Source organism: Macrobrachium rosenbergii, chromosome 22 (assembly GCF_040412425.1).
Source record: "Macrobrachium rosenbergii isolate ZJJX-2024 chromosome 22, ASM4041242v1, whole genome shotgun sequence".
NCBI classification, from domain to species: domain Eukaryota; kingdom Metazoa; phylum Arthropoda; class Malacostraca; order Decapoda; family Palaemonidae; genus Macrobrachium; species Macrobrachium rosenbergii.
Genome location: NC_089762.1, coordinates 34,068,970 through 34,083,776, shown reverse-complemented (window position 1 = coordinate 34,083,776; position 14,807 = coordinate 34,068,970). Strand labels below are relative to the sequence as shown.

General features: G+C 37.8%; 1 protein-coding gene across 2 annotated transcripts in view; it reads left to right on the top strand.

Annotated features, from left to right (window-relative positions):
• Nucleotides 1–14,807, top strand: part of LOC136850730 (peptidyl-prolyl cis-trans isomerase G-like) — a 42,529-nt gene that overhangs the window by 1,568 nt on the left and 26,154 nt on the right. The window contains exons 2-3 of one of the 2 annotated variants that reach the window (XM_067124604.1): nt 3,956–4,039; nt 14,704–14,772. In XM_067124604.1, the coding sequence (XP_066980705.1) occupies nt 3,956–4,039; nt 14,704–14,772 (153 nt within the window). The remainder of the gene's footprint in view (nt 1–3,955; nt 4,040–14,703; nt 14,773–14,807) is intronic. The other variant, XM_067124605.1, reaches the window with a different exon arrangement.

The following is a 14,807-nucleotide window of genomic DNA, read 5'->3' as shown; positions in this document are numbered from 1 at the left end:
AATTAACTTCAGAAGTTGTATGCTGGCCATCCGGGAATGCTATTGCGTATGCGCAAAAGTTAAGTATATCTTAGTTTAACCAGACCACTGAGCTGGTTAACAGCTCTCCTAGGGCTGGCCCGAAGGATTAGATTTATTTTTACGTGGCTAAGAACCGCTGGTTACCTAGCAACTGGACCTACAGCTTATTGTGGAATCCGAACCACATTATGAATAGAAATGAATTCCTATCACCAGAAATAAATTCCTCTAATTCTTCATTGGTGGCTCAGAGAGTCGAACGCTGGGCCAACAGCATGTCAGTCGAAAACTCTAGGTTAGTATGGTTCCTTTTATAAAAGGCTTCATTAGCCAATTCCTTCGTAAACATATGGCTCCCTGATGCCTTGCGCATGCACGGAACCATTCCATAACAACAACAAGGTGGTCCATTCTTTCTCCCAACGTTTCTAAAACCCTGGGTTCCCAAAGGGTCCCCAACCACTTTGGGTAGATATGAGGTTAATGATAATTGACTGACAATAAACAAAACCACTGCCTTCATCAGCAAACTAAAAGTATAGGAAAAATAAATTTCCAAGGTAATAGTCCATGCGGAGCTCTCGCTTAGAAATACCATAGATTCTCAAGAACATTGATGTAGGCCTAGGTAACTTTCCTAGTGAATCATATGGACTTTATTATCATAAACTTATTATTTGTTTTCAGGATTCATTACACCTATAGATTTTTTAAAATGTATTATTACATTACTGTTGAGGTTGGGAGTCAGAAAGTACCTCATTTGACTTGTATAGGTCTGCATCTACCATTTAGAATTACACAACTATGGCATGTATTCCGTAGTTTTGAAGAGAGGCTTGGGCTTGTTGGAAACCTCATAATGCCAAACTTTGGTTGTGGGGGAAACCTTTTGGAGTTTCATACATTTCTGAGTGAATGAAATACCAATGGTAACCTTCATATATTTCTGGTTGAATGGAATACCAATGGTAACCTCAGACCCACTGCAGACTTTTTTTTGTAGAATTCCATGACAAGGTTTATTCTTTCTATCAATTTGCCTAGTCATGCTCTTCATATACCCAGCAAGATATTCGAGTGCCTGATGAACATTTTGATAGTCTGTTTATTTCATCACAGAAGATTCCCTCATGGTCTGATGAAACAATTGAACAAGGTCTAACTTTATGCTCAGTTGTAGCTGTACACATAGCAGCAAGTAGAGTATCACTCCTTTTCAACATCCATGGTTTTTTTTTTTTTATGGGTTTGGTACTGAATAGTATGTATTCTCATAGTTGCAATATTTCTCAGTGATAATTCAGTCCAATAGTAGCCTTGCAAGTGGTTGTTGCTTTAGTAAACTGAAATTAGTCTCATGGATCGTATGTTTTATTTATCACATTCACATCCCACTTCATCAGCTTTACTAACAGGATACAAATTCCTGTACTGAACTCCACCACCAAATAGGATGGTAAATACTGTATTATTCCCTGTTATGCCACAACCAGTAGGTATACAACTGATAATTTTACAAACAAGGTTGTTGGTACCATGATAACCCTAGAGCTGTCTCATTGCAATCTCATTCAAATAGTTACAAAGCTTCACACAGTTTTCATTTATCCAGAGCCCATCCCACCTAAGTAGGTATTCAGGCTAACATAATCTGATGGAATGTCTTAAAAAAATTGAGATTTTAAAATTTTTTTATGCCAACCCATCAGTGGATATATTAAGGGCCCATCACTCAACTCCTTATGTCTTGATGTTGCTCCAGACCACACTCCACCAGTAGAGACATGGAGCTACCTACACACCTACCTGACCAGGGAGGAGTATTGATTCGTCTTTTGCTGTGTATCTAAGGAGCTACTGTTAAGCTTAATGTGAATAAATGAGTTCGTACTTTGCGCAGTGTCGAATTATCTCTCAAAATTTTTTGGTAATGGTAAGCAGCATTACTATTCTCTACATGAACTTTTGTTACAATGCAGCGTAGATCAGTTGAAGATTATGTACATGAGTGGTTTTGGAGTTATAATATTTGACGTATAGAGCTTTTAAAATGAAAATGAAAATTCCAAATATATGCCAGGAACCTCTATAAATTTATAGTGCTGAAAATATTTTGTGTAAAATAAAGGCCATGGTGGGTGAAATAATGATTGACAGGATTTTAGCATCTGAAATTAAGTTTTTCCAAACTGCTTTGTTGTTCTGCCTTATGCTTCTATAGGGACAAGTTTTTAAAATTATATTGGTACTACTGAATAAGTATATATTAATAGGAAGCTTGTAACCATAAACTCATAATTATGTATGAGGTTTGCCTAAACTGTACATCTGTATAGTCTGTAATAAAATGTGACCTGCCTATCGTTATCTGCATGAGTAACAGGTATTTTACATCTAGCTTGAGGAGTGGACAGTACAGTAACTACTACTTTCTGATCCTGCAGAGTGGACTGTTTACCTGAGGAATTACTTTTAATCATTAATGAACTTATGGTATCTTTCCTTTAGTTCAGTAACCACTGCTAATATGCAGATTGCAGTACTTTAATTTCAGGTATATTTCACTGCCTAATGAAGAATTAGGTATGTCACTGGTAAAATTTGGCTGGTTTTTGGGTGAACTGTGTAACAGATTTTTTTTTATTTAATGTTATTTCAAAAGTTGCTTTGATGTCACAAGGATTTAATATGCCTGGAACATATGTTTTATGGAATTGTGAAAGGATAAGTATATCTCATGCAAGGATGAAAAATTTGGGCATTTTGTAAGTTAAAAGAGTGTTAGTTATAACTTACCATATTTTTTAAAATTTATACTGTGTAACATTTTCTTTTAATTGTTTAGTATATGTACAATAGTAAATGTATTATATCTATATTCTCTTTCTTGCTTTTTGGCATCAATGACCCTGGCAGTCACGATGCCAGACAACACCTGATTACCGAATCCCAATTTTTTTATATGCTCAAGTTTTTTGGAAAAATGCACAACAAAATTTTGAAGCTGAATTTCCAAATTTGTGATTAATATTTTTCATCTTATGGAGTGTCACTAATTGTTTTCAAAATACTTTTTATGTTACCCAAATAAAACTGTACCCAGTAACAATTTTATAAACCTTTGACTGATAGTAAAGCATGTGCTTGTATGAAGTGTAAATTGTGATACCTGTGTTACTTTTTATTTTTAGGAAGTAAATGAATCATTGTATTTTTCTTTTGAAGTTGGTATTGCATGTTTCCCTGTCAAGGTTAGTCAACATTTGTGTTTTTGTAGCATTTTAGACTTTCCCTGCACTTTACTGTATTGAGAAAGAAAATACTCTGTGATGCAACTTTTTTTTTTAAAGAACTTGACAGCAAAGGGAGAATATAAAGTTTTTAAAGTCAGTCATTAAAGAATTAGGTAGACCATTAGTTAAATTAAATTGCTTTGCACTATTAACTTTGTTTTCTTTAACTTCTTGTTTTTCCTTTTTTACTTTCTAAGTAAGTATCCACTGTTGTTCAATGTTTGTTTGTCACTCTTGCGCTGTTTATCTTTTTTATGTAGAATACAGTATTAATTCTTCACTAAATGAGCACACATGCCATTTTATTTTGTTGCAAGGGTGGATAGTTTTCTGTAGATAGTGTGTTATAAAGAATGATCTCAAATCTTTGTGCCTTGTGAGATAATCTGATTTGCTACCAGGTAATGGAATACAGTACTGAATCATCATTATTTTTCCACTCTTATTTAAAATTATATGTTGTAATCTCTTGTAGAATATTAATTGTATTGGTTTGAGGTTATTAGCAACTTTGGGGACTTTAAAAGATACTGGTACTGTATTTGCATTTTGGTGTTGCTCTGCTAACAAGTTTTACATTTATTTTGTATTATCTTTTTTTAGCAGAAGATTGGCATTATTCCTTTTCTTTCTCGTAGATGGAGTCAAGTGATGTTGATGTGTTCAGTCGACGCAGAATGGGAGTTATTGATGCTCCGTGTTTAGACTTACTTGATTATAATGTTAGTATGGAAGTCACTTTTAGATTACTTTGGGAAAGTTAAAATTTATGTATGGGCATTCATTTATGTTGCTTGATATTAGTTGTCTGCTTCCTTGCCTTTACTTGACTATACTGTAATGAATTATGAATGATGCTTTTTATTATTTGAAAGATTTTTGGCTGGAGTAGAATGTATGTTTTGCATTATTGGTATGAGATATCCAAAGGTAGTTTTAGCTTGAGTATAACATAAGACTGCATAATTTGTTTTGATGAACTATATAAGTATTTTGCTCGAGAAGTTTGATTGCTGTTATAGTATTTTAAGATATACTAATGTAATTCTGTGAAAGAAATTGATCCAAGCTGTATTTGGTAAGAGCTTTGGAACCCGTTCAGGAGGTAAATGTATAGAATAGTGCAACTCCAGATATAGCATAAGTTGTGGGCATATTATTATTGTTAATTTTCAGTACAGCTTTGTTTGCATTAAGTCTTCATTGTCTGATTCATAGTGCTTTAGGTCATTCTTTGTCTTACCATCACTTATATTACTGTACTTAGCTTCATATTTATCTTCATTTGTTTGTACACTTTACAAACCTCTTTACATATGCTGCACTGCCCTTTATAGGCATTAGTTAGCTGAGAGTAGTTGTTAGTAGACAGAGAAAAAAGATAAATTCTGTAGTTTTCATCCTAGATGAGTACCCTCACTAAAGGGAGACCCCTAATAACATCAGAAAAGCCACAGTTGTTTTGAGAACCATGTGTTGCAGAAGTGTGGAACCTAACTACCTTTCATCTCTTCATTTTTTTATTAATGTGTTGTACTTTTGAATTTCTGTAGTGTGTATATGCAGTTAGCATGTTATTTTCAGTATGATATGTATTAGATATGACAGTGGAAAGAAAGACTTGGTGTTTGAATTTGGAATTATGGGAGTTATTAATCATAAAAATTCCCTTGACTTAATTTGCCCACAGGGTTTTTTAATCTATTCATTTATTTTATTTAGTTAATTGGTAATGTTTGCTAACTTTCTCATATTTCAAATTGATTAGCTAGTTTCTTAGGTACAGTAATCCTACATTCATTGGTGTCTGTATAGCACTGTTTACACAGTTTTCCTTAGAGGCTGTAGTGGTCACTAAATCAGAAGTTCACTAACCTTTAGTGTAGATGACTCAACACTCCACTCCAAGTTATGCAGGTCACAGATGTGTGGGAATCTTAGCATGGTTTCTTGCTTGTCACTCACTTTTCTGGAAGTATTATTGGGAAATGATTGTAATCATAATTTTATATTTTGTTTGGACCATAAACATTGAATTTTTATATAAGTAACTTACCAAGTGATTACATAGCTATAGTTTCCACTTTAACGGCAGCTTAGATTCAGAATTTTGCAGGTAGCGCTTCAGTATAGTTTGTTTATGTGATCAGCCCAACCCACTAATGGAATATTGAAATGACCTAGCAGACAATTCTCATTCGTTTCCTGCCATCCGTGGTGACAACACCCGGTCTGGCAATAGCATTTTTTATTACTTTCTGGTTATTTGACCGGATTCCGATGGAGGATTTTTTAAATCAACCATCGAAACGCGTATGTTGTAGCCTTCAAGCTGAAATCTTTCTGGATGAGTTTTTTTTGTTTTACGGATCCCAGTGTGAACAAAATTAGGATTCCAGTGTGGGCAAGAGGCTCCATTGACACTTTCAGGATCCCAGTGTGGTTAGTTATGGATCAAAGTGTAGACTAGTGATACCAATGGCATTTTTTTTTTTTTTATTTATCTCAGCCATTGTAAAGATATATTTCCCACTTTTGGTGTGTCAGTGGTTGTTGTCATTGCTCTCAGAATCTGGACAGAGTCAAAGGCGCCCAAGTTCCGAGCACCCAAGTTCCAAACTACCTACAGTAGTTCCGGACTCCCGAGTTCGAGTTCCGAAATTACGAGCTCCCAACTTCTGAGCACCCAAATTCCTAGTTCCCAAGTTCCGAGCTCTCAGGTTCCAAGTTCCTAGCACCAAAGTTCTGAGCTCCCAGGTTCCAAGTGTCCGAGTTCCAAGCTCCCAACTTGCAAGAGCCCAGTTCCAAGTGTCCATATGTGTCTGAGTGCCCAGTGCCCAAGCTCATGTTTGTGCGTCCACCTGTGTCATGTCCACTCGTCCTCCTGTCCATTTTGAGCCAGCTATCATTTATCTGACACCACACTCAGGATTATGGACGCTACCTCTTCACTTTTCTACATCGGTTTCTTCCACTTCTCTGTTTCTTTGGAGACCATTCAGCACCAACTTAGTAATTTGTTGGGCCTGTTACACCATCCACCGAAAGTCTAGTGTCCAGTGTCAGAGCACCCAGTGCCAGAGGCTCGGTGCATTGGATTGTTTCCGTTCCCTGTCATGTATGGACTTGTAAGTTTTTCCCGCTCTTGTTTTGTATTCCCTAGAAGATGATCTCTGGTGCTCTCTTCTACTGTGAGATTCACACAGTTGCAATGGGCTATCACTCCGAAATGATGCCGTTCCGACAGTAGTTTCAGAGCTCTCAACATTTTTTCTTGTACTCTGCTCCTAACGATGGGCTGCATGACCACAGTTCTTCATTTCTTTTGTAGATAGTAGATGAAGGTCAAGAGGGAGATGATCCAGATAGTTCTTTCACCCATTCTCCAGGGCAATTGGATAGGTGCTTGGATATGCAGGGAGCACTCTTCCAGATCCGCGTCCGAACCCCAGAGAGTTTTTTAGTTCCGCCTTTCGGGACAGGGCTTCCCAATCGTGAGTCTTTGCCTCGACCTCCCGATTCCTAGCTCTTCCTGCATTTGACTTCCCCTTTTGTCTGGGCATTATTTCAGTCTTTAAATGTAGACTGTCTTTATTATTTTCAAAGAAATGGGGCTCAGAGGCTCTTGACAGTGACCTTCACCGGGACAGGGAAACACAGTCGGACACCTCCATGTTGTTTCTTAGGCCAGGTTTCTGTAGTCGGATTTCCAGTGGTGGCTGTCTGAACATGACTTGTGCAAGGGAATTTCCTTCTTCTCTGAGCTTAGTTCTAGTCTTCTTCTTGGCACCTCAGATTTAGGTCAAAGAAGCCCATTTGAAGAACTGGGAAGATGTCCAGGACTTGGTCCCCAAGAAGAACGGAACCTCACTTATACTTTGGAGAGCTAAAGTGTTTCTCTTATGGCCCTAGTACTGCTCGACCCTAGCTCTGTGTGGTAGTGTGTTTGGATTAGACCTCAGTCCTAACACATCTACTTAAGCAGGGAAGCTGGATCCAGCATTTCCTCTCAGCCACTCAGCAGAGTTCTTCCTATGTTGACAGATCAATCAAGTCTTCTAGTCATTTGATTTATTCTGGGACTAAGCGTCGAAGGATGTACTGGGCCATCAGAAGCTTGTCGTTCCCATCATGGCCTTTCGATCCCCTGAGTTGTCAGAATCTCTTTATTGTATGAAGCAAGCCAACCTTGGACCTGTTTGTCTCTTCAAGGAACCTTCTACATGGTTGAAGAAGCGCTGAACAGTCTCAGGCTCAGTTTCCAGTTACTGGTGGACTCTTCAAGATCTTTCCCCAAAACTGTGTCCTTTCAGACAACCTAGCTTCAGAGATACTACCACAGTGGTCCACTCTTGCCCAGACAGGCACTGGGCTGTCCATAAGCTTGTCTTTGAAGAGTCTTCAAGACGTGTTGCAGAGGCTATTACAAGATTCAGAAGTCACCCTCTTCCTCTGTCTCCCAGACTTAGTGGATGTCTTCCAAAGCTGGTGACTCAGACTCTTTGTCTCTTCTTTTTAGACACCTCTGACCCTGCTGCAGATTATCTCTTTGTTTCTGAGAAGATCTAGGTTCTGTCGCTTTCCTTGAAGAGGTACCGACCTATGCTTATCTCTGGTTAAGCACAGAGACCTGGATCTTTCATCTTCTTCTCAAAGACCTCACAAGCCTTTTTCACACCCAGCTAGGGACCAAGAGATGTGTTATCCTCGTTTTTCGTTCGATTGTAGCCAAGAATGAGGATCCATCCGAGACCTGGATCTGTTCTTTCTCCCTGAGAGCTTAACGGACATCCTTTGCTTCCAGAGCTCTGGCCAGCTTGTGAATTCCTAACTTGCCAGGTGTAGCTCGCCTGACACCAGCTACAACCTGACGCCAGCACATGCTCCAAGCACCCAGGAGTACTCACCAACACTGAGGGAAAAGAGTGAACTCCCTGTCCAATTGAAGTCTTTTAGGTATTTACCTGAACAGGACTTGATAATCTAGAGGGCTTTCTTGTCCTTTGATATTTGGTCAAGAACCCCTCTCCCTTGGATTAAGATCACATTGTCCTTCATCCTTAAGAGAATTTCTGAAGCACTCAGATTCAGAAGAACAACTTTGCCTTCTTTTAGTGAAAGCTAAGGTCATCTGAGCAGCCTCTACTTCTTTATCTTTCAGCTTTCAAGCACATATGTCCCTTTCTTCCATTTGGCATCAGCCTACTGGAAGTATATCGTCCTTCACGTCTCACAGACACATATGGCCATTACTTCCATTTTGCATCGACCTACTGGAATTATAATCATCCTTCACATCTCACTATCTTAAGAAGTGAAACCTGAACTTCTAGAACTTCTAGCTCTGCTGGCACCCAGCTCTTAAAGCGCCAGCTACAGTCTGTCGCCAGCTTTAGAGCTTCCACAGCGTTGAGCTGCTAGCTTGCCTGGCATCCAGCTCACCTGGTGCCAGCTACAAGTCTGGCCCCAGCTATAGAACCCCCAGTGTCCAGAGGTTTGGGCTCCCCTGGTGCTCAGCTTGCCTGGCACCAGCTACATTCTGCTGCCAACTTTAGAGCTTAAGGCTTTTGTGATCTCCCAGCTTGCTTGGCGCCAGCTGCAGTCTGGCACCAGCGATATTTATACCAATCTGCGAGCCTCCACAGCTCGCCTGGCACCAACTCCAGATGGGCGCCAGCTAAGTAGCGTGTAAATTCTGCACTACCACAGGATAGTGACTGGCATGGTATGGCAGGAGGAAGCATAAGATTTTCTCCTATCTCTTCACCTTCTGGTGTGGTATAGAGTTTTTTAGGAGCCAGGAGGTACAAAGTACCTGGAGCACCCACCACTCTCAGTGGATGGGTTGTGGTGTTATTTCAGTGCAAGGACACCTATTAAAGTTTTGCTAGCTATTGGATAACTCCTTAGCTACATAACTTCCACTGATGCTTTGGTAGCCATCGGAGTACTCCTTCACTACAAAGCTCCTACTTAAGTAGAGGCAACGCTTTGCTCTACCGCCACGCCACTACAGGTTAAGTTGAACATCAACCAGTTGCAGTTTTATACTGCAGGCTCTCTTAACTAATAAGGAATGACTAGCATTGTATTCAGTGCTAGCAACTTTTCTGTTTCAAATTCATGACATGACTTAATGTTTTTGGAGTAGAATACTATGTCCATGTATCCCACCTCCTGTCAGTGTGGGACTCAGCTATGTAATTACTTGGAAAGTTACTTATATAAAAATGACATTTTTATAATAACAAAGTTTTATATATACTTACCAAGTAGTTACAGAATCGGAGCCCACCACCCTCCCCTCTGATGGACATAAGGCATAAAATGAATGAGAATTGTTTGCTAGGTCGTTCCAATATTCCGTTAGTGGACGGGCTGATTAAGCACACAAACTATACTGAAGCGCTACCCACGAAATTTTGAATCTAAGCTGCCGTTAAAGTGGAAACTATAGCTATGCAATTATTTGGTAAGTATATATAAAACTTTATTTTATTATAAAAATGTCATATTCCTCAGATTAAATTTTGCTTCATTCCTTCTGTATAGTAATTTGGAAATTGTGTCTGTTTTGATGCTGAATTACTGTATTCTTTAAGTAATTTTTTATTTTTATTTCTGTGTGGGTATGTGTCTCGTTTCTTCTCTGGTATAGAACTGGGATGGTAAAGTGTTATGTATAGGAAGTGCTGATTAGGGTTTAGGAAAGTTTAGTCCAAAGGCTATTATTTTTTGACGTTGTCCTAAAAGCTTCATTCACATATGAAGGTCTGCTGGGTAAGGTATGCAGCTCTTTCAAGTCCTCACCCATTTTGCGCGTCTTACCAGAAACATTGTGTTCTGTGCAGAAGATTTGCTTGGCCTGTATTTGTTGGGTATAGACCAGTGGTTCAAATGTGCACAAAAAAGAGCATATAAATGTGGTGCCTCCAAGATTCACAGACTCTTCAGCTGGCAACAGGTCACCACTGTCCTGAGAAGGGATGGGGAATATATGAGGTAGTCTCAATCATTATGCAGTCTGAAGCCACCTATGCTGACTTGCCTCCTAGACAGAAGAAGGATCAGCAATCTTGTTTTCTGGCATTCACCCAGGCATTGACATCCTGTCATTCTTATACCCAAGTAATTTATTCCTGGCTATTTAACTGCCAACTTTGCTGATTCTTCTGTAAGCTCTTACACTTTTGCAGGTGCTACACCCTACCACCATGGGCTTGGTAAGGAAGAATCTTGGGCTCCACTTTTGTGTCGAGGGAATTGATACAGTCAAATAAGTAGAGGAAGGAAAATTCATGCAGCAAGTCTTCCTTTCAATTTATTCTTTGTAGGAAAGTAATCCTCCCTCATCAACTGCTTCACCTTCAACAATCTTGTCCTTAAGGAGCACCGGGGACCAAGGACTTTCACTGGGTAACACCAGCCCCAAGCAAGAAGACAATGTTTGACTCCTGTTGACACCAGATGTCATAAGTAGAGAAATCTGACAAGGAAGACAGGGAGGATCAAAGATGAAAACTTATTTGACCTTGAGCTGAACTTCTGGAGGAGGAGAATGGTAAAGGGCTTTGGCCTGCACTTGTTAGTGACTCAACAACCTCAGGGATATCATTGTTGAGGTTGAAAAACTGGGGTACTCTTAGGTGTAATATTGATGTATGGGTTCCCCTTATTTGTTGTCCTTACCAGGTCAGAAGTTAGAGTCTTCATTGCCAGCCCATGAAACCCTTGATAGAGACCGAGGTGATTGTTGACGGTGTTCTAGCCACCTATTCACCAAGCGCTGTCGCTCACTCCCCTCAGAAGCAGGACACCTTCAAACATTTCTGTAAAGAACTGCAGGACAAGCTCTTTCATGGGGGACACACCATTGTGAGATTGCATTCAGAAGTTTGATGGTGATGAAGAAGAGGACCCTAGCCTTCAGAGACCTCACCAATTTACTCGTCCCAACTGACCTTCGGAAATTTAGGACGTTGAACCCCCTAGAACCATTTTTCTTCTCAAGAGGGCCTTGTATAAAAACTCGAGGAGAAACTGATCAACACAGCTATGCTCAACAGTTTGTGTCTCACAGAATATTATTGTATTTTACTGTATTACGTTCTTGATGATAAGCAATTTGTAAATATTTTATAAAATTGATAATTAATCACATCTGTTTCTTACTACCAAAGTAACCTTGATATGAAGAGGTTGCAGCCATGATATCTAGAAAAGTATAGTAATCTTCTAGATGCTTTTAGTTCAAATACTGTTGTTCATGGAGTGATTTGTAGTCTAGAATACTGTATCTAAATCTTTATTACATGAAATATTTTAAAAGAGCTTGCATGTGTGAAAAGCAGACTAGATTAGTTATTATTGTTGTATTTAAAATTACTTGAAATATTAAAGAAATGCATTTCTGATGTTACTTATTTATATTTTTATATTTGAAAAAAGAGGTTTAGTGCAATAAAACAAACCCTTATTTTTACATATCCTGAACTTTTAAATACACTAATGGTGAGTGAAGCTGTGATTTTTTGAAGTAATGGTAAAAAATGTTTCGTTAGAAGATTTTGAACATGCCTGTGTTTACCTCGCTCACTTCTGTTTTTTGTATGATTTCACTTCTATATTTGTCATTTTGACAGTCTATATCTTTCTTTGCCAGGTGAACTGATGATTTATTTTCACCCATTTATTTATATTTCTCCATTATCTGTAATTTGTACAATTTAGATATTCTGCTTTCTTTTTCCTGTACACAAGTAAATAAATTTTTACTGTGCATGATTATTTTCATACTTTGGAAAATACCATAGAACTCATTTTAGGGTAATTGTTCGTGTTTATTGACAGATGTTGGAATTGATTACCTGTTAGGCTTTATTGTTCTTTGATTACTTAGATCTTTCTCATTGTGTTTTTCTCTCAGGCTTGGAGTAGAAAAGAGCATTCATTTACCTTGAATAGTGGCTTTTACATAAAACAGAGCTGCAAGTAGATGGTATCTTTTCTATAGGTGTCCATGGATATATGCACTGACTTCAGGTTGCTTTAATGATTCATAGCACAAAGACATACAAGAATAGTCTGTTAAGTTTTATTTTAGGAGAGTAACTGAGGAAGTTGAATTGCTTATCAGTGTTCTGCTTATTTGTTGACCAAAGAATAAAGATACGGCATGCCACCTGGAACATACTTGGTGCTTGAAAATATTTTTTTGGTGCTCTGCATTGAGTTTGGTCAGAGTTTCTTTTCATTGCAAAGATGACCACTGTACTATGTTGTTTTATTCCTTACTGGCATATTTTATCCCTTGTTGGTATATTTTCTGGTTCAGGTTATATTAGTTACACATAATGATGAAGCTGTTTATTTAAATTTTATAGCTCAAGTTGGTTTCTTTGCATATCTGAGTAGTCAAGTTTTTAATTTGAATAGGTGATTTGGTACACAGTGCTACCATTAAAAAATAAAATGTTTTTAATATTTTGTAAGTTTGGGTTCCAGCCCGAGAAGAACCCTAAAAGAGTTCAGAGGTCTGGTTAAACAAATCATTTATAACTAACTAACTTGTAAGTTTGGGCATTTGAAGGCATGGGAATACACATGTAAATTCTCAAGCCACTCGTGCTGTAAATAGTTTTTAAGGAATGTGTACTAAAAAATTTATCTTTCTTTTAAACTGTATATTGGTAAATGGGTTTTGGATAAGGTCCACTCCAAGCAGGACAGATTTTAAAGTTTGCATGTTTATCACATACTTCAGTCAAGTTGAATGTGATATGCCTGTGCATGTTTGCTATGGCATGGCTGCTATTGATATTTGTTTGAAACTTAATTCATCTTCATATAAATGTACAACACATTTATATGAAAAATATATAGTAAAGATTATTGTATGCTCTGTATATACTGTACTTCTGTTATTGTACATAGTGTGCTACAGGATATTTGTCTAGTAGTGCTAATTCACAACTGTTTGCATTTATATTGATGACAAGGTCTTAACAAAGCTTCCTATGGATAATGCCCCCTATACTCTAACACTTATTACTTGCTGTATGGTAGAATTTGTCAGTTAACTTACATAATGTGTTGCTCTGTTCACCTGTGTTTGTGTGAATAATCTGTCAAATATTGTTTGCTTGTACATTTTGTCTGGTAATTTGAAGTTTATTCTGCTGAAATATTGTGCCCCAAAGTTTTATTTATTATTGTAGAAAACCAGGTAACTTTGTACATCTCCAAGGCATGAGAGATAGTTGCTAGGTAGATTTCAGTGTACAGTATAACATTTGTTTTTGGCACTTCAAGGATCTTGACCTTATGAGAGTACTGGTCAAAAGTCAAAATGGACTTGTCTCCATCTGTTAGTTTTGTCTTCATCAAAGACATGTTTTCATTTTATTGTGAAACCATATCCATCAGAGTAGATTCTACCCATATTAATTTCCAAAATTCCCTGTAAACTGTTCAGTGAAGTCTCATGAAGACCCTGCTGAAGTTTTTTTTTTATATATTTGTAGCTTTCCTAACATGCAGGTGTGTGGAGAACACTGTCTTGCGGTAGGAATAACATATATTCAAGGTTAAACTTTGTTTTTTCTGCTGTCTTAGCACTTAATATGGGAGAGCTTAGCAGAGACATTTTTGTGTGTTTTCAGAGCTTAGCAGACACATTTTTCTGTCTTTTCAGTGCAATTATTACAGTTGACCGGGTTGTTTCCAGTAATTCTCAAGTTGTTGAAGACCCCATGTAAACTGTACTGTAAATTACAGAGTCCCCTGATTTAACATTGGAGTAGTTGGGGCTGGATTTTGATGATGTATGTAGTCCTACTCGCTAGCACCAAAGTTCATTCCTCAGTTTCTTTTACTTATACAGCATAGATTTGTATCATGTGATTGGTGTCAAGGATTCATTTTAAAAGGTGAGGTAGAACTTTCAACTTCACCCAATGTCTGGTATTTCACTCCATTTATAAGGTATATGACATGAACTGAAATCTGAAATACAAATGTTTTAAGTTTTTTCCTGCAGCAAGACTGTTTCAACTTGTTATCATATGTAGATTTTACAGTCTCATTATTCTGTAACAAAATAGAATTGTTCTATTTGCATAGAACAACCATTTCTGAACATAATATACCACAGCTATAATAGTATAGGCATAATAGGATGTTGCTGAAAACCTTCACCCTCTACTGTATCCAGTTCCTGTTCAAGAATAGTTTTCAGTGCATAAATGTTTACAGTCTAGAAATTTCATATAAAATGTGAAGTTGGCTGTTGGTTTTTGAATGGTAGACAGTATGCTATGAAATGGTTAAGCTGTCTTTGGATATCTGGGATTTTATGTAATTTTTTGTGTGCATTTTGTCTTTTCAGCACTTGAGAGCTAATTGGCCAGAGAAGAGATATGAGAGAAGTGGACAGTTCCTTTCAGGCATATGTCAGGTAAATTTTTTCTTTTATATTGGAGGGTATATTAC